Genomic DNA, 25,951 nt, shown 5'->3' on the forward strand with positions numbered 1-25,951 from the left:
CATGGTCGCTCATCCCTCAGGGTCTGAGCTGGGGGGGAGGATATGTGACAGAAACCAGGGGATGGTAATAAATTCCATATATAGGGCTCCCAGGATACTGAACAGTTTCTATCCTGTCTGGCCTGGGAGTGCAGCCTTATAATACATGCACTCCATCCCACAGTTTTGGGCAAGCGCTGGAACTGAGGGATTTCTGTCACCTGTCATGCTAATTAGAAATCAGGTATGTAAGACTGATTTCCTGTTTGCTCTTGTCTCTTCTCCAGAGCCTGGAAGGCTGCTGAACACAGTGGGGAGAAGCCCCTTCCCCACACAGGTTCAATTGTTCTATTCATTTGGCTAACTCTGCAAAAGTACCTTGTTTTGTTGTTGGAAAGTGGAAAAGCCACTTCCACCCTGAGTTAGGGAAATCTAAGTTAAGTTATCGCTCAGGTGAGCAGTTTTTGTTTTGATGTGTTTTGTTGTATGCACTGTGGCAGTCTCAGTGCCTGGGACTGAATAAACCAGGCACAGCCTGTTTAAAGGAACAGTACGTGACGCCTCCTCATTTAACCTACCCCAAAAGACCGTGTTCTAACCGTCCCGGACAAGCAGCGGAGCCCCGGAGTAAGCTGTTTGTCACAATATACACAAAGTTGCAAAGCGCCATAAGAGCGTTGGATAAGTCGTTTTGGCGTTGTAAAAATTAACATAGGTATGCATTACATAGCGTTGGATAAGCCATTCGTTGTAAAGTGAAGCGTTGTAAAACGAGGACTGCCCCTACATATTTCTATTCTATTCCCCATTCCCAGAGACTTTGGGATGATTTAAAGTATATTTTATTAGTACATTGTAATATACTGTCATGTATTGTATGTGCTTGGGACATTCGGAACCGATGTCCAGGCAGGCTGCCAGGGCTAACCCATAGGTGCCAGTAAGTCTGCTGGACATCGGAGTTCAAAGTAGCCAAAGGATGCAGGAGGTGTGAAAAGCACTTGGATGGCAGGGAAGAGCTCAAGTACCCAGGACCGGAGAACAATGGCAGTCGTCCGGGCTGCCATTTGCTCGGCTAGATCTAGTGGAACCTGACCAAGCGGGTGGCATTGAGATAGCCAGGGACGGAGGTGGTGAACTTGTGCATGTCCCTTGGCAATTTCATATTTCCCGCTGACCCGGCTTTTCATACCGGCTTGTCTCTGATTGGCTGCTGAGAAAGATCCCATGCGATGATTGGTTGCTGAGTTTCATGAATGAAACTCAGAATACTATAAAGAATGTGTGAGCCAATCAGAAGAGAGATTCCCAGTAGTAAGAGTGCGGGCGGGCTTTTCAAAGTTGCTCTTGCACGAATAGCAGAGCAACCGGCCTTGATTTCAAGCCAGGAAAGCCCGCCTGCCAGATTCTAAGTCCCGACTTTTGTGACCAAGTTCTCAAAAACAAAAGCAGCGGTCGCGGCTGGGATTTGATGCCAATTTCGGTTACAGAGGGTCGGTGGTAGCTCGCGGTCAAGAAAAGTCCAAGTTCTCAGAAGAGAAGGGAGCGGTGGCGTGTGGAACTTCGCGCTGATTTGGGAACCAGGAGATTCCGGGCTAAGTCCCGGTCAGGGTAAAACTCTTATTTAGAGTCCCCTGCAACTAGGAAAGTCTAGTTTTCGACCCCCAGTAAGTGTGTTTTTCATCTGTATTTTGTGTGTCATAGTGTGTAAGCGAATTTGTGCGAATAAACTTCAATTTATTTAATTACCTTGTGAATGTGAATGATCCCGGTTAAAAAGGTGTAAACTGCCTGGTCTCCCGTGACACTGGTATCATCAATAAAAAGCATAATTTATCATTGCATGTGAGGTGCAAAATACTTTACCTTTATTGTATGTATGTATATCTTTATTTATAGAGCGCCATCCATGTACACAGCGCATCACAACAGTAATACATAATGACATAATAATATAACACATAATGGGAATAAGCGCTTCAAACTAACAATAGGAAAAAGGAGTCCCTGCCCCGAAGAGCTTACAATCTAAGTGGTAAGTGGGGAGAACTTAAAGAGACAGTAGGAGAGTTTTATGGCAAGTGCATTAGCGAGGGGTCAAGGTCCGTGCATCTGAGATGTATAGTATCAGTCAGCGGAGCTACCCATATGCTTTGTTACTGAGGTGTGTTTCTTGAAAGGTGGAGAGAGATGGTGCTAGTTGGATATTGAAGGGAATGGCATTCCAGAGGTGTGGGGCAGTGAGTGAGAGAGTTTGTCGGTGGGTTTATTGCCATAGCAATATAGGAAGCCAAAGTGAATGCCCTGGACTAGGCCACATAATTAAGCCATGACCTGTGTATTAACCCCTTGGAAGCCATAGTGGCCATGAAGGCATGCTTTATGTATGCCTTCATGGCCACTAAGGTAACAGCAGGGTTAATTGAAACACCCTAAGTCTATCGGCCAGCCTAACCTCCCCCCACAATTCCTCTCCCCCCTCCAACAGTAATGTGCAATAGGTCTATTTGCCAAGTGTGGCTAATAGGGATATTTCCCATAGAATTACCATATTAAAAACATGATTTGAATCCATGGATTGTTAATGTGGCTTCAATATAGTCCAGATAGCCACACTGGCAATCAATGATAAATTGAAGGAAATAAAATGTAAATTAACAATATTAAAATACACTACTTACCGACTAGGAGACACCAACAGAGGTAATGAAGGGTGACTTACTTTTGGAGAAATAAACATAGGCTTTTATTTAGGCAACGTTCAGCAACAAAAAAACAGGGCTTTTCCTCAACCAAAGTTCAGTAGTGCAAAGTACAGCGCAACAGACCTTAGTCAAAGTTCAGCAGTTCAAAGTATAATAGGGCAACAGACCTTGGTATCCCTATGCAGTGCAGAACAACAGCAACAGACTGGACAGCAGGTTGCTTATTATTGTTCTTGCCTCCTGTAGATGGGAGTTAACTGTTTGTTGGCTGCCCTGCTACACCCCCTTTGTCTACCTTAGTGCAAAACCGCTACCGCTAACGTAATGAATGGGTTAACCTGTCCTGCCACGCCCCCCCTAGCAGGCCTAACCATCCACCCAGGGGCAACCAACCCTCTACCCCCAACAAAACTACCCCCCCCCCACCACCCACAGTTATATATAGGTCTATTAGCCAAAGGTGACTAAACAAGATATTACCCATAGAAAAATATTACAAAAATACATTTAACAAAATATACATTACAATAAATAAGAACATAATAAAAAATCTAGCCTTTTAATCAATTGATTGTCACTGTGAATACCTAAGCCCTCAATGGGGCCTAGATAGCGATATTGGCAATCAATGTATACAGTAAATAAATAATTGTATTACTTACCCCTGCCGGGATGAAGGCTATCCTCCTCATCCTCAGGGGCACGACACAGACATCTAATAAAGGGCCAATGCTCAACCATAAAAATGTTAATTAAAAATAATCCTAGCCCGATGGCCAATTAAAAAACAAAAAACATGAAAAATTAATCCCTGCCCGATGGCACAAAAATAAAATAAACAAAATCAATCCGGAACAATAAATTTAGGTTGATAATTATTTTCAATCCGCATCCATCCTGGGTGCCCGTCGGTGGATCCCCAAAATGTTGTGCCCCCTGCCCCCCAGTTTGTGCACCCCTGCACTAAGGTAGCCATGGGTGGTAAGTAGTTTATTTTAATATTGTTAATTGAAATTGTATTTCCTTCAATTTACCATACATAGCCACATCGGCTATCTTGCCCCCCGATAAAGCCCTAGGTAGCCACAGTGACAATCAATAGATTAAAATATTAGTTTTTATATGTGGTGTGTTTTTATTTCTTTATGTTTTTTTATGTTATGTATGATATTTATTCTATGGCCAAAAGCCTTATTAGCCACATTTGACTAACAGGCCTCTTGGCCATTACTGTATGGTGGGGAGGAGGTTGAGGGAGTGGGTTAACCCCCTTCTATGACATAGCAGTTATACCGTAATGACATACAATGTATACAGGGTAGTTAGGGTGTTTTTATTAACCCCTTGATTACCTTAGTGGCCATGAAGACATGTATAATGCATGCCTTCATCCCCACAATGGCTTCCAAGGGGTTCATTTATATAAAAAAAAATATTGTGAAGGAACATGCCATGTACATATTGCATTGCTTTGCAATATATACCTGGTATCTTCCTTATTCTATGGCGAGCCAGTTAGCGCCGGCATAGCGCCAGGCAGTCCTAGACAGCCCCGCTGCCTTGAATCCCATTGGACAGTTTGAATTCCCCACTCTCCTAAAGCCCACCCCTGTGGGCTGCCCTAAAGCGCTGTCACCTCCCAGGGCCCTGATAGGCCCACCTCAGACGAGCCCTCTCTCTCTCTGATTGGCCAGCGTAGGTAATCTCTTAGCTGAATGTTCAGTACCCGGTCTTTCATGGTTTCAGAAGGAGCCCGGGAAAGTATGTAAATCAAAACCATCTGAGCTCCACATTAATGCCTTGATTCATAACTAGTCTTGGTATCAAAGACTAGTGGGACATTTGAACCTAGAAGCGGCTATCATCTCAAGGCACTGGGGTACTCTAAGGTGGACGGATCGTGGAAGAAATTCTGGGTAACATAGCTATGGCAGTGCCCAGCACCTATTGAGCTAGGATTTCATCCATAGGCCTCTGTTTCAGTGAGTTAAGCTTGTATTTGTGCATTGTGTTGCTCCAGTTTCCTCCGGCTGAATTAAACTGTTTATTTAACTCCTTTGTTCTGTGTGGTGCTTTTGATGCTGGTGTAATCGTCTGGTCTCCCATGGTAGTGTTGTCAGACAGAGGAAAGAGGTAATGGAAACAGGGAGAATTTTATTTGTGAAAACCAGGTCGAAGTACTGAGCTTCCTTGTGGGTATTGGCTACAGTCCCTTGGTGAAGGTCACAAGAATAGGTTAGAGAGAAAGTGGGAAGCCCAAGGGAGAGAGGGGTCATCAATATGGCAGTTGAATTCCCCAAGGAGAAGAGAAGGGGAGTCTGAGGAGAGAAAGAAGGAGAGCTAGGATTCAAAGTGAGAGAAAGACAGAATGGGGATGATTAGAGGTAGGTGGGCGATAGATGACCGCCATGTGGATAGGGAGAGGAGAAAAAATCTGGACAGTGCGAGCCTCCAAGGAAGGTAAATAAAGAGAAGGAGGTGTAGGAAGGGTTCGGTAACAACAGAGAGAGGAGAGGGGAGCCCCACACCCCCACCCCAGCCATAAGGGCGCGGAGTGTGGGAAAAAGAAAGGCCATCATAAGAGAGGGCAGCTTCCAGAGCAGAGTCAGACTGAGTGAGTTAAGTCTCGGTTATAGCAAAGAGGAGCAGAGAGAGAAAAAGAATTCATGTACAGACAGGAACTTGTTTGGAATTCCTACTCCCTTTCCAAGGGCACAGGAGAAAGGGAGAGGGGAGGGAGATTGACAGGGGATGGGTATGAGATTAGAGGGTTTACACCATGAGCAATACACATTACATGAGATAGGCGAGGATGAGAGCATGCAGAAATAAGACGGGCCAGGATTGGGAGAAATATTCCCAGAAGGAGGAAAAGCGTGGAAAGAAAGAGGATGTGTATGGGTGTATTTTAGTGCAGGGTGTCAGTATTGCGATGAGGAGTTAATGGGCACAGATAGGAAAGGAGAAGTAAGGAGAGATGGAGACATATGAATGGAGTTAGAGGAATAATGAGGCTGGTAGACTGAAAAGTGTACTTTGAAGAGAAGTGATCTTAGAGCAAATATAAGTAGTGGAGGAGGCATGGTAGTGGTAGTACAGTAGTACAAGTTGAGAGTTGAGTGAGGGCTGGGCACTGAAAATGAAGTTAGGATAAGGGCTAAGTGCAAGATGTGAGAAATACAATTTATGAATGGTGGTACTCTAGAGCAGGGGGAGCGCAAACGTTTAAGTTTGCACTCCCCCTGTCGCTACTCCCCCTTGCCTACGCTACCCCCCCCCCCCCTCCTTACCTGCTCTCGGGCTCCATGCGTCATATGACAACACGACATCATGTGACGCGTTGCCATTTGACGCTGCGTTGTCATGGTGATGTGTCAGGGAAGAGCCGGCTGAGAGCAGGTATGTGAAGTTGTAGAGGCCTCGCACCTCCCCCGGCATTTAATTTACATGCCTGGTGTAAAAGCGCGGGGGGGCCTGCAACTGCGCGCCCCACTTAGAAAATCCCACGCCCCCCAGTTTGCGCAACGCTGCTCTAGAGTGGAGTCCCGTGTCTTCAGTCTTTGATTAAAATAAAAAATGTCCTCCTTTCCAGCCCAGTTCAACTCCAGTATCCACTTCTGTTGAACTACCTGTTAAACGCCACATTGAATGCCACTTAAAATGGGCCACTTTAAGAATGTGATGCTGCTATCCCTCTCTGTCTCTAAATATATAGGCCTATGTTGGCTGTTTAGTTTTACTCCTATTTGAAGCACAGCAGATGTTCATTGCAGAGGCAGGAGACAGGAGAGTTAACACAGTGCATACCTGAGAAAAGAAAGATGAAGTCTCTTAGGGTCTTAAAAGATTAGTCCTTTTGCATTCCCTGTTAAACTACCCATTGTATGCCCCTTAAATGGGCCTCTTTAAGGATGGGACGCTGCTACCCCTACTATTATGTGAAAAAAACTAACAATAGCGCTCTAAACACACCCTAAATGTGACAATATACAATTCAACCACACATGTGTAAATAATAAAGCAGTGTGATAATAACAATCAAGTGATCTAAAGAAAAAATTAAGAAACTTAGAAACAAACTGCAACCCTTGATAAAGACTGTTCTACTCATCTTGCACCAGGTGATCTTCCAACAAATCAGGGGAGCTCGTCTCGTAGTTATGAAATAAAGACACACTACATAGTGTAATGCTGTTGTGAATAAATTTGTGCAAACAAAGCTCAAAAGTGACTACTCACAATAAAGCAGTCAAATTCAGGCAGTCATCCAACTTAAGGGGTGGATGTTCCCTGTGTATACAGCAGCCACCAGCCCCCAACCTCCAAGGAGAAAAAAAGAAGAAAAGAGACCATACAGGCATACCCCGGTTTAAGGACACTCACTTTAAGTACACTCACGAGTAAGTACATATTGCCCAATAGGCAAACGGCAGCTCACGCGTTCGCCGGTCAGCACATCCTGAACAGCAATACCAGCTCCCTACCTGTATCGAAGCTGTGCGCAAGCGGGGAGGCTATAGAGCCTGTTACAAATGCGTTATTTACATCAGTTATGCAAGTATATGACGATTGCAGTACAGTACATGCATCGATAAGTGGGAAAAAGGTAGTGCTTCACTTTAAGTACATTTTCGCTTTACATACATGCTCCGGTCCCATTGCGTATGTTAATGCGGGGTATGCCTGTATAGTGCAGATGGTATTTAGTATTAAAAGGGGATTTAAAAAATGCAGGCTTACACTTCATATGATCGAGGTAAGCAGTATGATATTATAGTAGTGGGTGCTCATCTGGTCGCGATCCTTTTGTGTTCCTCACTATCCTCTGCTCCACCGCAATACTCTCGCGTCCACGCCAGGCACTCCCGTTGCGTCACTTCCGGTTGTTTGGCGAACTTCCGGATCTGATGACAGGGGTGGACCTCAGTTGTTCTTCCTCTTCGGTATGGGCTGAAACACTCTACATGTTTCGCCGTTGAAATTATATTAGAATTTCCGTTTTTAGGTTTTAACGGAAAAACACTGGAAAAACACCACCAATTGATTATCTTACACTTCGGGTTAAAACCGATAATAGGAAATGATGCTTCATTTCAGTTGTTTTGAGTTCATCTTCTCGTAAGTAGTTTAGCCGCAACGATTGTAGTTTAGACAATGATAACACAAGTGGACAAGGGAAACAAAAAAAACAAAAGTGCACCATAAACACCAAATTCAAACGTGTCAATTGTTTTCACTCTTAACTTTGAAAAAAAAAACATAAACACAGAAAACAGGAATCCCTAAAGACTGCATAATAGCTATTTACTGCTACAGTTATGCCAAAGAACCTCTGCAGAGTAATGTCACTGATGCCAGCCCATGAGGAAAACAAAGAAAGCAAATGTTAAAGAAAAAAACAGAACTATTTCTGACTTCTCATAATCCAGGTGCTTCACTCTTTACATGAAACAGGAGCTAGGAGTGAAACTTTTTTTTCCCCCCTTCTGCATGTAGCTGTTTCGACAAGCCCAGGCTGAATTACACCACTTCCTAACTACACAGCTGAATGTATCTCCTTAGCAGAAATGAGAAAATGTTCACAGATAGATTCAAAGGAAACAGGAAATGTTGATGTTACTGTGAACAGGGTGTAAAGAAGAAAACAAAAATACAGATCAAGTAATGTTTCAGGAACATCCGAGCAGAGAAAGTAACATGCATACACACAGCTATGCCTTCTCATTTGTCCTTGTGCTTGCTGCTGGATTTCCCCGCTCTGGTAAGTGGCTGCACCCTTTCATTGAATGCACGTACAGTATGCTGTGTTCCGGGGGCTTATGACTTGTATACACCTTACAGGTCTATTCATTCACATGGGGACCTATGTACTAGTGCTGAAAAGTAATGCAAACCTTGATAAAGTGTGTGTCCTGTGTATGAGGGCTTCATGCCATAGCTTGTACTTTGGAATTAATTTTGACACTTTGAGTCAGGTTGAATACCCGATGGATGGAATATAATAATGAAAACAGAAATGTGTGTTTTTTTTAATTTTATTTATAGGTTGTGTTAGTAAATGTTCATTAGTGTAATATTATTTATAATAGCCATACTGTGAATAGAATACATTTTGTGTATCTATGAAAAAGAAACCCCGGTGCTGCGACAAATATATTTTTCTGCACTAACAACATAAACAGACTTTCTACGGATTACGCCAGGTTCAACTTTGTGGACTTCGGTTTGTTTTTGTTTTTTGCCCACAGATACAAATTTTTAGTACATATATTAACAACTGTGCGACAAGCGTACTCTGTTTCTGTGCGGCACAATATTTGATTAAAGTCATTTTTGACACTTGAGGCGCACGTTGAGAAATAAGGTTAGTACACAGCGCCCAATTGCAATTCAATTTGAGATTTCTGTGCATCAAAATTCTATGCAGAAAATGTCCTTAGCATCGCTCGGGGCTCAATGTGAACCCCTGAGCCGTATCCCTCCAAAGAATGAGCCTACAATACTAATACGTACTAAGGCTGCGCCATAGAGGGTACAGCCGTGCGGAGGCTGAGGGAAAGCGGGTGCTTTCCCTGGCCTTAGTACGCGTGACGTCCGAGGGCGTGTCTATGGGCGGACCAGTGACGTTACAGAGCTGGTTCGCCCTCATTGGGCGAACCGCTCACGTGACCGCCCTATCAGTTTTGACTGATTTCACGCGCATCGCGCGCCGCCTCCAGCTTCCGCGCGCATGCGCCCGCACGCTGTATAGACGCGATCACTGCCTTTAGGCAGTCTGATCGCTCAGCGTCCGTGCGGTCTGCCCCTGTATGGACGCCGCCAAAGCGTTGCAAAGGGCATTTTCTGCGTAGAAATTTGATGCATGGAAATCTCAAATTGAATTGCGCTTGTGTGCACCTGTCTACTAACCTTATTTCTAAGCGTCAAAAATGGCTTTAGTCAAATATTTTCACGAAATGTCTTGAATGAAACTGTTGTAGCCCCATATTTTTGCTACTGAGATGAAAGTTTACATGGGCTGTTATTGTACATGAATTATGAACTCCTTTGATGCCAGAGGAGAGCCCCTAGCAATGCATCGCAAAGCAATGGCAGTTAAAGGTTAAAGCAGCTTTTTATTTTACAGCTTTGTTGTAAAAATCTAATCTCATTTACCTCCAGGTTCCTTACAGGAAATAGCACTAAAGGTTTAAGCGCTAGCACAGAGACCCACGCCAGGTGTGACTGGGATTATGAGTGGCACATACAGGTGCGGCTCTATTCTGTGAGTAGAAGAACACGTAGATTAATAGAAGTTAACAGGATCCTCAGGAGTTACGTTGCAGGATATTTTCATGGGATAGACACCGGCTGCTTCACATGAGTTATTGTTTTGCTCAACATTAAGATACTGTTATCACTCAAGTATACGCTAGTAATTACCCACTAATGTACTCCATGGGTTAGTGGCAGACTATAAATTGGTCCAGGGCAGCGCAACTTTGGGTCAATTGTGGACTCCTAGATGTGCATAAAACTTGACGTGATTTTAAAAAAAGAATCTTTTATATTGACATTTTTCAACAATTTTCTTTGATGGTTGTTTACTATATTGATAGCCATTAGCAATTGTTAATAGAAATTCATTTGAATGCCCTAGTGATCACTATCAGTCGTCACCATTGAATGAATAAACTTATTTATGTTTCATAGCTCATTTTTAAATTGATTTTGGTTAGTGACCCGGGTAGGAAGGATTTCACATGAGCCACATGAGCATTTGGTTAAGGGAATTGTCTGCCTCAGGCATGAAAGAAGTAATAACCCGTCCAGAATTCAGAAGCTGGGAAACCTCTTCCTAGTGCGGAAGGCAAAATTCATCAGCATTCAAACGAATGGGACGAAACTGTCCTCCAGGCGAATTACTGGCACACGCCCATCTGTTATCACGGAGATAAGGGAAAGTCATGCAAAACGCCAACAAGTTTTGTGCTACGTGAAGGTGAAAGAAAACGGCGCTAACTCTATTAGTGTACACTTGTGTTATACAGTGAATATTTTTACCAAATCAATTGATTATTAAGCAGTGATAATGTGCTCAAATAACGTGCAAATATTATTATAAAGTTCAAACCCCCTGCTCAAACCCAGCTGGTGGGGACTGGTTTCACTAGTCCCACAAATCGTCACTCTCCAGTTGTAATCAAGGGGGAGCATGGAGGGAAATAGAACAAAAAAACAAGAAAACAATCTAAGTGCAGACAATAAAAATTGGTGTGTAAATTCTGCGTTCTGTCTTGGCTCGTAAGTGATGCCTACTTACAATCACGCCAACAAGTTTACATGGGATGGGAAAAATATCCAGGCACACGGTCTTCTCATTCAGTGGTTAATTCAGCAAAGAAAACGACCAACGTTTCAGCTGCCACGCAGTCTTTGTCAAGGTGCAGCTTTCCCGTTGACAAAGACTGCATGGCAGTCGAAACGTTGGTCGTTTTCTTTGCCTAAACTGTTCTCCAGCATTAGGCCGCGATTATAAAGCGCGCGACAACCACAAATGGCTGAATGCCTATGAGGCCGTCCCAAGTGCACGATAGAGTGCGATAGCAAGAGCACAAATTGAAAAGACAAATAATTTTGTCTTTTCGAGCGACGGCCGCATCACGGACGTGTCACGTGGGCGGTTCAGCCAATCACGGCGAACCAGCCTCGTGATGTGTCCGCCACGCCTCCCCAATCGCTTCCTTCACAATTCACGCATCGCTCGGGTGAGAGGCGCCTGCGATGAGCGTGCACGGACGAGCACCAGCGTGGTGTATAATCGTGGCCTTAGGAAGAGCCTTCACAGCAAATTAATTCAGGGCCTATAGATGATCAATGCCTGTTAAATACAACCACCTAAATAAAGGTACTTTTAATGAATATTTGAAAGTGTATCTTGGAAATGTATCTCTATTCCATGTATCTCCCCTATCTAGGCTATTTACATGCATATAGAAATCTTATTACTTTATCGTTATCACTGGAGAAAAGCAAACATCACCCCCCTCGTTTGTCTTTCCAATAATGGGGGGGGAGGCATTTTCAAAATGCACTTATGCACAAATATTTTCACTGTGCTAATGTTTTTTTAGGCATCAGTCACCAAGATTGAACCAACTAAATCTATCAATGCCGATAGTTCCCTTTGGTCTTATACAGAGCTGCACCTTTAACTGCTGAGCCATTGTCTCCTGTTAAAGTGTCCCAAGTATTCACTGCTGGTAAAACAAATATTGCCTCAGCACTACAGTGTAACCCGCACAGAAGAAGGAGAGTGTTACAGTCACAAAAGGCTGAAAGATCAAGTTGAACAACCTTATCAGGTTTTGTATTTATCCTTTACTTGAAACAAATAATAGATCAAAAAAGATGGACAGGCATAAGCAACCTCACTCTCCTATATTGATTAAACCTTTTTATTTGATGAACGGGGAACAGCTTGTTTGGTCTTCTTGCAGTCACAGCCTAATTGATAGTAATATAATATAATATCCGGTAATGTGCTGTCCTCGGTAGGCGGTCTGGGACATTTGGTTGTGGACATTTTGTTGAGACCAAATGACCACCGGCATTTAGCTGCTGCTCACCTCGCCACTGAGACGCTCTGCCGCTTCGCCGCTAAGGTAAGTCACTAACCTTCCCCCTTCCTCTAAAGCCCCCTTATGTTAACCCCTAATACTAACACTACCCCCTACCATAAAAACCTTAACCCCTTACCATAAAAAACATTTACCCTAAGCCTTTACCCTAACCACTAAAATTAACCCCCTACCCTAAAACTTACCTTCTCATCGAAGCGGACGGTGGCGGAGCGGCTGTGGACGATGGTCCCCGTGTGACTAAACACCGGCGGGGAGTTGGTTGCAGTGGGACGGCCACGACCAAATGTCCCATTCCGCTCAGTATGAGCCTCTATCTACGCTGCTCTACATACTGTATACCATGGCGGGTTAGAGAGAGGTCAACTTGTCCACAATCAAACTTTATGTGTGATAAGCACATTTATATCGGCAAGTACTGGCAGAGACATAAAACGCGACAGCACGGTGTATTGATATTAGCATGTAGAACTGCTCTAAACACACAGATCCCTGTCCAAAGTACACAAACTGGAACACAGTCACAAAGAGATCAGTGACGAACAAACTATAACACAGTCACAAAGAGATCAGTGACGAACAAACTATAACACAGTCACAAAGAGATCAGTGACGAACAAACTATAACACAATCACAAAGAGATCCGTGACAAGCAAACTATAACACAATCACAAAGAGATCCGTGACAAGCAAACTATAACACAATCACAAAGAGATCAGTGACGATTGTCGCCTCGGTCTCGCACACTGTCATGGACATTGATATGAAATGTTGTGACCCATTTGATGTCTGTTTATCCGTTTTATTCTGCTAAAAAACTTGTTTACTACTTGTTCTAGTCCCAACGCTGAAAGGAATTAGACTTTTAATCTGATTAATCTTTTCCCCAAATATTGAAATTGCATCTGTTTTTAGCAGACGTTACACTGACTAAGCCACATTTGAATCAATACTTCAGAGATTTACTAATCACTAGTTGTACTAAAACGTCAATCATCTAGCTGCCACGATATATTTTCTTACGGCGGGATACCTGAGATTTGTACTCAAATGTCACAGCCAGTTCATCCTTGCATGTGTATTAGTCAGATTCTAGTAATGCTTTTGAAATGCCATAATCACAAGCTTTTCTGTGTTTTAGCATACACTGTATGCAAGAAATACTTTTTGTCAAGATTTGTTAACAATTGTAGCTTTTCACCAGCTTAGGTATGGGAGTTTAATAAAGAAACGAAAACAACAAAAATAATGGCAAAATAAGCAATAATTGACCCATACCTTATTGCAGTTTTTCTCGCACCTCTCCTCAGGGTACCCCAACATGTCTATGTTGTAGAGACAATTTATCCATTGCTCGTTCACTAATAAGAGGAGTCTACGTGTGTTTGGAAATGGATTGGTTATTGCTGTACTGACTGCAGTTGCATGGGCAGAATGTAGAGTACGCAGTGACAAATTTCTCAATAGCCAGAGAGGCCCGGGCCGGCAAAATCTTGGGGTGGCACAGTTCCCTTTTTTCCCCCATATACTGAGGCCCCACCCTCTTCCCCAATGATTGCTGGGGGAGAGCGTGGGGCCTCTGTACAGTTCTTACCTTCTCCTTCATGCTGCACTCCTCCTTCAGTGTCAAATGATACTGCAACGTCACATAGCTTTCCATTGTGATGGCAACATGATGTCACACAGCTCGCGTTGCTATGGCAACATGTCACACCGCGTCACGTTGCTATGGCAACATGACGTCGCACCACAACGTCACATCACCATATATGTAGTGATTCTATCACAGGGGAAGTATGAAACTATCTCGTATGCAACACTACCGAAAAAAAATTTAAAGGACCAACTCCTCCTGGTACTAAAGGGAATTAATGCCAGTGACATGTTTGAGGGATCTCATCTGCGTAATTGATAAAAAAAGATTAAATCCAAATCTACCACCTTAAAGTATTTTTTTAAGTTAGACTTGGAGGGGTTTCTTCTGGCAACTCCATTTTGTGTGAGGTCACTGTGTGATCAGCAAGTGCTTGTACAGTCCTTCCCCGCCTCCCGTTTACTTGATTGGCCTTCTGATAAGGGCGGGGTGGGATAAGGGGGAAGAAAATGTTGAGTTGAAAACACTTCCTCATTCAGAGGCCCCTAATAAACTGGTTGACTACGTGGTATTGCACCTTTAAATTAAATAAAAAATGTAAATACAGTCTAGCTCAAATTGGATATGTGCCCTGTTTTTAACTGTATGTGGTTCAGACAGGCCTCTAGGAATTGAACCAAGGAAGCATGTTTGACCCCTGGTACATGAGAATGTTTTTTAAGTGGTCAGTATATTAAGACAGGACAGGATTGTAAGTATGCTAATGCCACAAAGGTTTTTAGTTGATATTAAAGCTGCAGTCCAAGCAATATCCTACATGTATGTTTTTTTTAAATAAATGAGGTCTGTACTATGCTAAAATACTTGTAGCATTTCTTTTGTTTAAAATAACTCTGAATTACATTTTTAATGTATTATGATGTAACAAGCATTTTTTGTTTCTATAGCAACAATTTACAAAGTCACATCCCCTTCCTCTTCTGAAACAGGCTCTGGCACACTCATTTTTGAGCCTTGCCCTCTCTCTAGCAGTGCACCAATTGTATGTAGTGACTGCCTGGTACATGATCTTCCCCACAGAACTTTGCATCTTTGGTCATCTTCTGCCGCTCTGACAGTCATTTAATGAACCCCCCGAGCCGAATACCTCGTTTAGTGGTGTGCAAAATAAAATTTTAAACTTCTATCAGACACTTGCATGTTGGAGACCAACACTGTTACTTTTCCAGACCTGGGAAGCAGCTTTTTAGCATATGGAATAAGGCCCAAGAGCCATACCCACATTTACTGAACTGTAGGGCGATCCATTCTTAGTAATCTGCACATCTGTCCTTTGTCACTTTACAAACGTTCCCACCATTTGTTTTATGTAATTTACAAATTGATTTAGGATTATCGCTGGCTGTTGATTTGCAGGATCAAAAATGTGTACTTTTCAGGGATTTTCTGATTGGCAAAATTTGCAGATATTCACTGACATTTGCCAAGATTCTGCAACTTTTTCAATGAAACTTTTGCACCAGTTGGTTGACGGGGCTCACTGAGATATTGGCAGCTGGCGGTTTTTGCAAACTTTCATATCTTAGCACCTTTTCTCTAGAATTTGCCTTGTTCACAAGACTCTGCAAAATGTCCACAATTTGCCATGTTTTCCAACTTGTATAAACCTTTTTGCACTTTTCTAATCAGTTTCCTAGCAGTTTTCTTAAATCCATGTGGTGTCATGAATCTATGTATTAATAAAACAAACAGCATAAAAACTGCGGGACTCGCCTAAAACAATTATTCAAATACACTGACGTACATTCAATGTATAAATTCTATACCCAGGGGGTATATGCTAAGCAGTACTATTTCAATGGTACAATTTGCCTCAATATTTGTAACCTGATTCAGGTTTAGGCAAGCCTAATATGTTAACACTAAAGGTTCTGACACTTTGTGCTGGAATGCAGTGTGTCATTCTTTGTACTCAATAGATGTGTCTAAACATAGTGTACATTACTCAGGTACTATTCATTCAGTTCTGAAATGAAAGAAAATAACGGTCAGTACTAAAACACGAGTGCAAAATAACTAGTATACAGTAGTATGAAATACTAAAATACCAACACTTTAAATCCCTTAATTCACAGCTGCAAAGGACACAAATGTACTAATAAGTAAGAACGAGTTTATTGCTCCATGCAACAGGTGACAAAAGCATTTGAGATTTTTCTGGCAGAAAAACAATAGCACCCTTTGTTTTTATATTATCTGGCTGCAGTTCTCTGTAGTGTTGCAAGATTGTAACCAAAGAGAACATAGTTCTACTTTATCCGCACAGCTCTGCAAGAAATAGCAGTAGCCTCCGAGGGTGCTGGGAAGTATAAGCAAAAATTCCCTTCAACTTTTATACTTTTTCTTTTCTACGTGTATGCAAAACCTGTACATTTTCATGCCAATTTTTGCAAAGAAATCGACAATTTTATTTTCTTAAAGTTGTGTTTAACAATGCTCTTTAAATAACCGTTATTCTTTGGGGAATCACAGCCTTGGAACTTTTTCGACAGCTGTGAATGTAACAAAAATTGCAGTGTTTGCTGTACGTAATGTCATCTCGGGATTTGAACCCAGAACCAAAGAGGTGTTGGCTTTTGGAAACGAATTACTGTACATAGGAAGTAAAATGGATTGCCGGAGTCTCGAGGCCTTGTCTTCACAATGTAAGGGTTCATTATTACTCTTCTTCTGAATAGTGCACTAAATACTGATTGCACATTTCTCTTTAGTATTGGGCAAGCTTATGCAACCTCTCAGTGGGTTCCTTGACAAGAATGTTTTATTGCTTTGAGTTAGGGCCCTAGTGTGGAACCAGTTGAGTTTATTTGCTGTGATATATACTGAAGAAAAGATAGGTATATGGAAAACTTACAAGAAAAGAGATCATAAAGATACTACAAAATAAAAGTTCAGATAAAGGGGGGAAAAAACAGTCTGCTTTAGAGATCAGGTTCTCATCTCAGGTTTATGAGTTATAGGAAAATAGTACTATATTTTCTCTTAAAATACCTTGGGGCTTATGCAGAGAGGAACGTTAAAAAAGTTTAAAATGGCTGTAAAATAGCCACAGATTTGCCGTTAGTGAAGGTGTTATGCAGAGAACGTCGATAACTCATTTCGGCAAAAAACTGCTAATTGCCAACTTTTCCTGGCTATGTGAAACTCGCCTTACTAATGCACATATTGGCGTGTTCCAGCGATTCGGAGCTTCTGGAATACCACGCTATATTAGCATGGCGAGTTTCAGGTTCTCGCCACGAGTTTGGCGAGTTTTACAGCTATGAAAAATTTTCTGGGCACTTTTAAAAATCGCGCCATTTTCTCCCGAGTTTAAGGATTTCTGGCTAGTTTTTTCGCCAGAAGATGGCGCTATTTCCTTATCTATGCTCTCTGCATAAGCCCCCTTGTCTCATGTAAGTATAGAGGATTTACAACCTCTCCGGGTATACCTTGTCTTAAGCAGAAATGAAAGATTTATTTTGAGACAAGGAGCACAAGCCTTTAGCCAAAAAAATATGGTTACTATATGTTTTAACTTTTAACAGAGTTTCTACAAAGAAACAATAGTTTACCCTCTTGTAGGAGACACTAGAAAGTAGTAATCTCTAAATGTACTAGCTAGAAAGTGTTTGCATGCTGTCACAAGCATATGCTTATTGTATGTTATTATGCTCTTCAAAAACAAATGTAAGCAGACTGGCAATATAAAAAAAAGAGATTAAAGAGTTTCAAACACATTGGTTCAAAAAGACACTAAACAAACTACTGTATTATTTAAATTAAACAAAAATAAAAACCAAAAACGCAAGAATCTATCTGTTGTATGCCAACGCAGAAGGAATGTTGACCTAGAATGAATACAACAGGATGGGAAGGTGCAGCTTTATCAAGACTCGTGCAATTTGCATGTCTCATGCATCAGGGCTCTGTCTCGCCGCTCTCACAGAATTAAGTAAATCTAACGATGATGGGAGATCCTGAGACTTAAACCCTCTCCCCCCATTGCCCCATCATATTGTAACTCCCCTCCCTTGCACGAGTGCATGTACGTATAACAATAATAATTGTTTGTTCGCTGCTAGTTTTACGTGGCGCTTTACAGACATTTTGCAGGCACAGGTTCCTGCCCTGTGGAGCCTATATTCTATGTTTTGGTGCCTGTGGCACAGGGAGATAAAGTGACTTTCCCAAGGTCATAAGGAGCGGACACCAGGGATTGAACAAGGTTCCCCTGCTTCCAAACTCCGTGCCAGTCAGTGTCTTTACTCACTGAGCCACTCCTTGAGCCCATATCAGTTTAAATACATCTCTGTACGAGTGAATATGTTCCTGTGTATGTTTGCATGAGTGAAAAACATATTTTTGTCATTTATGGTACAATAGTGGGCGCCTACAAGCTGTTTCCCACTGTTGGCCCTGAATATCCCAGTCTGACACTGGTACTAGATACTGCCCTCTGCTTGACAATCTAAGCCGCTAATTCCCTGGAAACTCATGTCATGCAAGAATGATGCTCAGGAAAAAGGGGGATCCAACGCTCTACGGTTTTGATTATATTTTTAATTTATTTGTGCCACACAACGTTTTGACCTAAATAGGTCTTTCTCAAGTGACTAGGTAACTAAATTAAATAAATGCAAATAAATTAGCAATATAATCAAAACCGTAGAGCGTTGGATCCCCTTTTTTCCTGAGTATTGCCCTGGAATTACTCTGACAGGTACTCCTTGAACCAGCAGCACCGGTAAACTGTATGTATTTATTTTTTCATTGTGGTGTGCAGCATACTCCTTTATATGCAAGAATGATGCAACATGCAGTTCGCTTTCAGGCCATCCCACAACATTGGGCAAACACAATGAACCAACTTTGACAAGTGACAATATTTCCTGTGACCTGCTGATAATGATGTCGGCGGAGCTTCCTTACACTCATTGCATTGAAGTAGCCCACCCCAAAACACTTCCATTTCTTCCCAGGACTAAAGCCTTAACTCCTTTGCATAGCAATGTCTTGCTGGCCTCTCTGGCAGTGAAAGTGTTATTAAAAAAAAAAAAACCACGATCAGAATCAGATCCTATTATTAATAAAGATAAAGGTATTACTCTGAATTTCCCCCGGGTATGAAGGACTCAGGACCAAAAAAGTGCAAAAAAACAGCTGCATATTTATCCAGTCCAATTCAATGGAAAGCAATGGGAGTTTGTTCCTTTAATAAAAATATCGCCAGTCTTTTATACTGGATTTGCCCCAGCTTTGCAGCAATTTACCCTGAATAATCATTTTCTTTAATAAATGCAGTGCGATTTTTTTTGCCCCATGTTTGCAACCTGCGAGACCTTTTTTGTTTTTGATTCTAATTTTACCAAAACTTGATTTATGTGGTTTCGGTTTAATGCTCAAATATCAAATTAAAGCATTAAAAAAATGCCTAAACGAAAAAAAGTATAAAATCAGAAAAACAATTAGGAAACTAAAATAATATCATTGAAAAACGTGCAATCAGTTTCTAACATATGGTGAGAAACAGGCCGAGTTTGCAATGCAGTTGTAAATATGGGCTTTTCTCCTGGGGTTCTGGTACGTGTTTTAGGTTTTGGAATGTTCTACAGGGGTGAGCAAACTTTTTAGGCCGAGCCCCCTTTTTCATCCATGAACTTTCTCGCCCCCCCCCCCCCCTGCCTGATGTAATCAAAATCACATGGAGAAAAAAAACCTTTATTAAACGGTAAATACAAATATGTCTAAATACTTACATATTTCAACAGCTCGCGCTTGGAAAATTAGGCTGCGTCCACGCTGTCGCTGAGAGCAGTGACATTACCAACTCTCCAAGCATGAGCACAGGGTGTCCTGCATAATTTTGCAAGCACGAGCGGGGAGGGGGGGGCGTGGATCGGGGCTATTTTTGTGTGTGTTTGTGTGGCTGAGTGTGTGTGTGCATTAACTGCTGCCGTGTGCGCTTCAAAGTCAATTTTGTTTGTCTCCCCAAGTGCCAAGTGTATGTACACAAAGGCAATCCTTTTTGGGGGGCATTCATCCACCTCTTTGGTACCTCCCTTCTCTCTCTCCCCCCCCCCCTTTTTTCCCCTTCCCCCATTTGCCTTTTTATTCTCCCTGCTCTTTGGCTTGCTGTCCCCAGTGTCATCCAAACTCCTACCTACAGTATTATGTATTATTTATTTTTTCTGTTTTCAATGTTGTTTTCACTTTTTTTAATTTGATTATTTCTGTACATTCATAGTGTGATTGATATAGGTGCAGCCTACCCTCTCACTTGCAGAGGATCGCAGCGAAGCAGGCTGCCAGCGGAGGAGAGCAGGAACACAGCGCTATTGCAGGGCGGACACCGGAAAGAGGGGCATTTGACATAACAGCGCTGGGGCGTGCTCCTCCCCCGTACCTCCGAAGCCCCCGTGCTCACACACCATCATGTGCCCACCACCTGCACTATCCTGTTCAGCCGCCCACATACATCTTCGGCTGCTCGCCCACACACAGCTTCTTGTCCACCCGCGCACAGCGTCTGCCGGCCCATGCACACCAGGTTTCGCCGCACGCACCTCCCCCCAGTTTGCGCACCGCTGCATTCAATCACAACACCCATACACCATCACAACACAGACACAGCACACATACTAAATCACAACACACACACACAGACACAAAACACACTCAATCACAACCAACACAGACACAACAGACAATCATAACAGTCACACACTTTCACCTGGGAGGGGGGGAGTACTAAGCATGCTACGGTTCCTCGTGTGCTGCTGCAAACTGGGGCGGGTAAACAGATAGGAGGAGGAGGGGTTGTCTGTGTGCAGTGAGGGCCCCTCCCCCGCAACAGGCAGAGAGCACAGAGAAGCAACCAGCACGGAGCTTGAGTTTCTTGCCCTCCCGCGCACAGCGTGTGCCGGCCCGCGCACACCAGGTTTCGCCGCACGTGCCACCCCTAAACTTGCACCCCCCAGTTTGCGCACCGCTGTTCTGATAGGTTCTGATCTCACACACCTGGTTTTGCTTATCTCTGGAATATATTGTGTGACGTTGTAGACCCCGGCCGAGAGGGGGAGATATCATGGTCTGGTATACAATGTTTGCAGTAGCCCTCTCAATCTGTTTTTATGCACCAGAGCAGGGGTGCTCAACTTCAGTCCTCATGCCCCCCTTCCACCCACAATAGGTCAGCTTTTCAGGATATCCCTGCTTCAGCACAGGTGACTCAATCAGAGGCTCAGTTGAAGACTGATCTGTGCTGAGGCTGGGACTGATTGAGCCACCTGTTCTGAAGATGGCATATCCTAAAATCCTGACTTGGGGGGCGGGCGGAGAACTGGTGTTGAGCCCCCCAGCACTAGATTTTCTGGACACATCCCTTTGCAATGATTAGGTTATTTTCTCTAACTATACATGTGTCCGGTTTTGAAAATGACTATTGAATATTTTTTTTTTTTTAAATGTATTCTGTGTTCAGTTCAAATCCCCTTGTGGTGGATTGCATATGACAACAATGTGGCGCACTTAAAATGTGACGGTTCGAACACATTTCTTTTTTTCCTCCGCAGGTAAATTGACACATACAGAAGCAGATGATTTTTCAGGGAATGGAGACTCAAGTTATATTGCGCTGAATGACAGATTAACGACACAGCCCACCATAAAGACTAACACAGAGTTAGGAAATGACCCATCTGTCACGGATGTTACACAGGGATATGTGGAAGACATTGAGGATTTTCAGTTGACCACACAGAATTACAGTAGTGAATCGTACGACACAGAAATGAACTTGTCCAGTATCTTGCTATACGCTGCCCCTGTACTGGTATTGGGGCTTCTGGCACCACTCATTTTTTTCATCGTTAAGCATCGGAGATGGAAAAAGTATGAGAAAGGTAAAATACAAGTGTTTATTTGCACGTGGCTATAAAGGGAGAACAGAAATGTTATACATAGCAAAATGCATGCCATTATAAGTGAATCAAAAAGACACGTGTTAAAATGAAATATTCACATTTTATCAATAATTCATAATTATTTGTTTTTATTCCATTTTTATGATTCATGATTCATCTTTTATACTAAAGTTTTTAAAGCCCAAAAAGCATCTAGAGGTAACTCAACGGTTAGTGTAGAATTTTATGTCGTTATCATGACTCCGTATTTTGTAGTACATTAAAAATCATGTTAAAAATAATATGCAAAAATATTACAGCACTAGTCTTTTCACTAACAGTGTTTTGCCTTCCTGGCACTTCAAGTGTTAATATAATCTGGTGCAGTAGGTAGAGAAGTGCGTGCTGGAAGATGCTTGCAATGTAAATGCAGTTCTTATTTGCTTTATGCATGTTATAGGCTTTCAGTGCACCTGGTATTGCCGGCTGGCACACTTCAGCTGCTGCAGTAACATCTTAGGCCTGTTATATACAGGATGCGGCCGTGCGTTCCTATGCGAACGCGCGTGCACGTGCCGCATGCTTTTCCTGTATATAGTGCCGGGAGGTGCAAGTAAGTGTATGTGCATGTATATGCATGTATGTGCGTGTATATGCATGTATGTGCGTGTATATGCATGTATGTGCGTGTATATGCATGTATGTGCGTGTATATGTTGTGTGAGTGTAAGTAAGATTTTTAAATTACACCAATACATACATTTGAGCGCAGGCAGCGGCGTGAAAAGATGAATTTCTTCATCTTCGCCGCTGTCTGTCGGCTCCCCTCTCCCTGCCGTGCGCGCGCGGCACATCTATAGAAAGGCTGACTAACGTCAGCCAACTAAAAATCCGCGCGCGCGGCCGCCACTATAAGACGGCCCTTAGGTGTTCACCAGTGTGGTGCTAGCAAGTTCCTGTACTGCTAGCCCCTTTGGCTGGTGCCGTGTGGCCATCTGCAGATTTTTCATTCTGGGATCCTTGCTCCAGCCCCATGCCTGTTGTGTTTGTGAACCTTTAATTTGGCTATGCTGCCCTAGGCCGCGCTTATAGTGCCGGTGACGTCGCCCGGAAAATACATTGCCGCCCGCACGCGACGGCGCGAAAACCTGAAGCCGGCAAAATTTGATTTTTCAAGGGCCATCGCGTCACATGACGGCCCTCGAACAAATCAAATTGCCGGAATCCCGCGACCTCGCCGTCCGGCGAAACATAACTTTTGCCGGTGGCAACGGCAACGGGTGACGTCACCCGCCGTGTCATCGTCGCCAACAACGGAACTATAGGCACGGCCTAATGCTTCCTTGTGTGCTGGCTGCTATGAATAACCACAGAGGTGTAGCTATTAGAGTTGTGCCCCCCTTGCCTTCCCCCCCCCCCCGTGCTCGCGCCCCCCTCAACTCTTGTGTCCGTGTCAAATGATGACATGACCCCACGGCGTCATTTAACAGTGCTTTGCCATTGCAACGGTCATGTGACATCACATGGCATTGCGGCGTCATTTGCCATGGCGACGCGTCACACAGCTGGCTGAATCCCGGTACGGGCTGGGACTCACTGAGCTCGGCGGCGCGGACGGCCGCGCGAGCGTTCCCCACCAGCAGGGGAATCCTCCCTAGCCGGTCCCAGTCCCCCCTCGCTGACGGCTCACCATGCACTGTGACGCGTCAGCCGGCAGGGGATTCAAGAAAATTGTGATCCCGAGCGGTGACGCGTCACGTGGTGCGCTGATGAGCCAATAAGTGGCGGGGGCGGGAGCGGGAGCTGTCTTCAGGCAGCTTCCTACTCAAGGTAGTGTGTGTGTGTGTGTGTCTGTGTGTGTGTGTGTATTTTTTGTGGCAGAAGGGGGATGGAGCTGCTTACCTTACAGCAGCCCGCAGCAGCTCCCTCCTGCAGCCCGAGCCCGTGGAGGGAGGGAGGGGGGGAGTAGCGGGTCCCTCCGCTCAAGCCACGCCCCCTATCGCCCACCTCCCGCTCCGGCTCCCACTCCCTACAGACCGCATATCGCGGTCTGTGTCTGTCAGCGCCCCGTCTGTCTGCAGTGCGGGCGCGCTGACTGAGGGAGCGGGGCCTTAGCCTTAGGGATGTTGCGGAGGCCTCACGCGATCCCCCGGCTTTTTATTTAAATGCCGTAGGGAAGAGCGCAGGACCTCTGCAACCGCCCGCGCCCCCCAGAAAAATCTCCCGCCCCACCCCCATTTTGCGCACCGCTGCTCTACACCTTTGGTTTCCTCCATGCTGAACCCCAGTGTTCTCTTCCCGTGTCTTCTTACCTGTGCTGCTGACCCAGGCATATCCTCGCATCATCCGACCTTTCCAGCGCTGATCAGTCCTTACCTTAGGACTTCTCATGGCCGGCAAGTAGTTAATTTATTTATAAAATGTTTTACCAGGAAGTAATACACTGAGAGTTACCTCTCCTTTTAAAGTATGTTCTGGGCACAGAGTTATGATGACACATACATGGTCACATTAGGCAACAGGGTCATAAATTATATATAAAGACATTACATTACGTGAACAGCATTATACATTATATATGAATACATTACATTGCATGCACAGTTCAAGAGAAAATAAGTTAGAGACCAGATAAAAATGTGAGACAGCTTTAGTTTTGAAAGAATTTAGACTGGTGGCGGCTTTAAGAGTCTCCGGTAGATTGTTACAGTTGTTTGCATGTGCTGTGCACTCTTCCAAGACTAAAAGGATCTACTCCAGTGGTGGTTCGTAGCAAATTGCCTTGGCCACATACTTTTGGGCAAAGAGGTGAGACACCTTGGTACAGTACATGGTGGAACGTTTGACTTGTGTAAGTCATCCAACCCACCCACCCAGGCAGTCAGTCACCCAGGCAGTCAGTCACCCACCCACGCAGGCAGTCACCCACCCACGCAGGCAGTCACCCACCCACGTGCCTTCTATCTCCCCTCCGAAACCTGCCCCACCCCCCAGGCCCATACGTAACCCCCCAAGGCCAATACTTAACCATCACATTGGATGTAGCATTGGGTATCTTTGGCCGCGCTTATAGTGCCAGCGACGCTGACATCACACACTGCTGTTGGTGGAAAAATCAAATTGAAGTGACTTCCAGCGATCGCGACCAAGCCGTTGCATCGCTCCTACTATAAGCACACGCAACTGCGGCAATACATTTATTTTGACGCGACAATAAGCGCGGACTTTGTCTTTTGTTGAAAATATTCAAATAAACAGATTACAATGCAATGTTTTTGTCCGTATTACAATAAGAAGAAAACAGTTAAGTAAAAGTTGCGCGCTAAAAATTTTTTTTTCATGGTACGTGCGCTATGGGTTAGGGGGAGGGTGGCCCTGCTCCTTTAATTTGTCCTGGGCCCATGATTTCTGTTGGCGGCCCAGCTTGTATGCGTTCTCCTTAACAATTGTGAAAATTAAACTCTTGGAAACAGCTTCAAAGATCTACATCCAATCCTCAAGATGCAAGATACAATTTAGGTCAGATTCCCATAATCTCCTATATTTCAAATTTTCTTGAGACATGGAGAGAAAGAAGGCTTTATAAAGCAACAATGTAAACCCTATTGTTAATATAATTTAAGCAGAGCCCTTCAAAGAGGGAAGCTTCTGAATTGGTTCGGTTGAGAAAACCCCTAAGCTGGAGGTAGTAGAAAAACAACTGGTTTGGGAGACCAGTTTAACGTGTGTTCCCCCACCCTCTGGGAGATTTCACTGTTACCTGGTGTTGTTGTGCTGCTCACCTGCTAGGCTTACAGGATACTGAGTTTCCGCCGGTGTTAGTTGGGGACAAACAGGACAGGCTTTAGGGATCTTCCCAGTTCTTCATGAATGCAGCGCCTCCATTTCCAGCAGGCCCCAGCAGAACCGGGTGCAGTTCCTGCAGGAAAACCCTCTTGCACTCCCCCTGATAAACTGCAGTCTCAGGCAGGAGTATAAAACAAAGGATGGCTCTTTATTCTTCATACAGCATACTAACCTGTACACTATTTTCTGTTCCTCTGGTCCCTGGAATCAACCCCCAGGGCTTGAGGATCCAACGGTCTATCCTTTGCTCCTCTACTCCCTG

The 25,951-nt window shown here is 43.8% G+C and overlaps 1 protein-coding gene across 6 annotated transcripts in view; it reads left to right on the top strand.

Moving 5' to 3' along the window:
- Positions 1-8,181: 8,181 nt before the first annotated feature.
- The window catches only part of TMEM154 (transmembrane protein 154), a 42,316-nt gene continuing 24,546 nt past the window's right edge, over positions 8,182-25,951 (top strand). For 5 of the 6 annotated variants that reach the window (XM_075613356.1, XM_075613383.1, XM_075613365.1 and 2 more), the window contains exons 1-2: positions 8,182-8,445; positions 21,514-21,843. In XM_075613356.1, the coding sequence (XP_075469471.1) occupies positions 8,349-8,445; positions 21,514-21,843 (427 nt within the window). In that variant the 5' untranslated portion in view covers positions 8,182-8,348. Of the gene's footprint in view, positions 8,446-16,461; positions 16,606-21,513; positions 21,844-25,951 lie in introns of those variants that run through there. The other variant, XM_075613374.1, reaches the window with a different exon arrangement.

Source organism: Ascaphus truei, chromosome 1 (genome assembly GCF_040206685.1).
Source record: "Ascaphus truei isolate aAscTru1 chromosome 1, aAscTru1.hap1, whole genome shotgun sequence".
Lineage (NCBI taxonomy): Eukaryota > Metazoa > Chordata > Amphibia > Anura > Ascaphidae > Ascaphus > Ascaphus truei.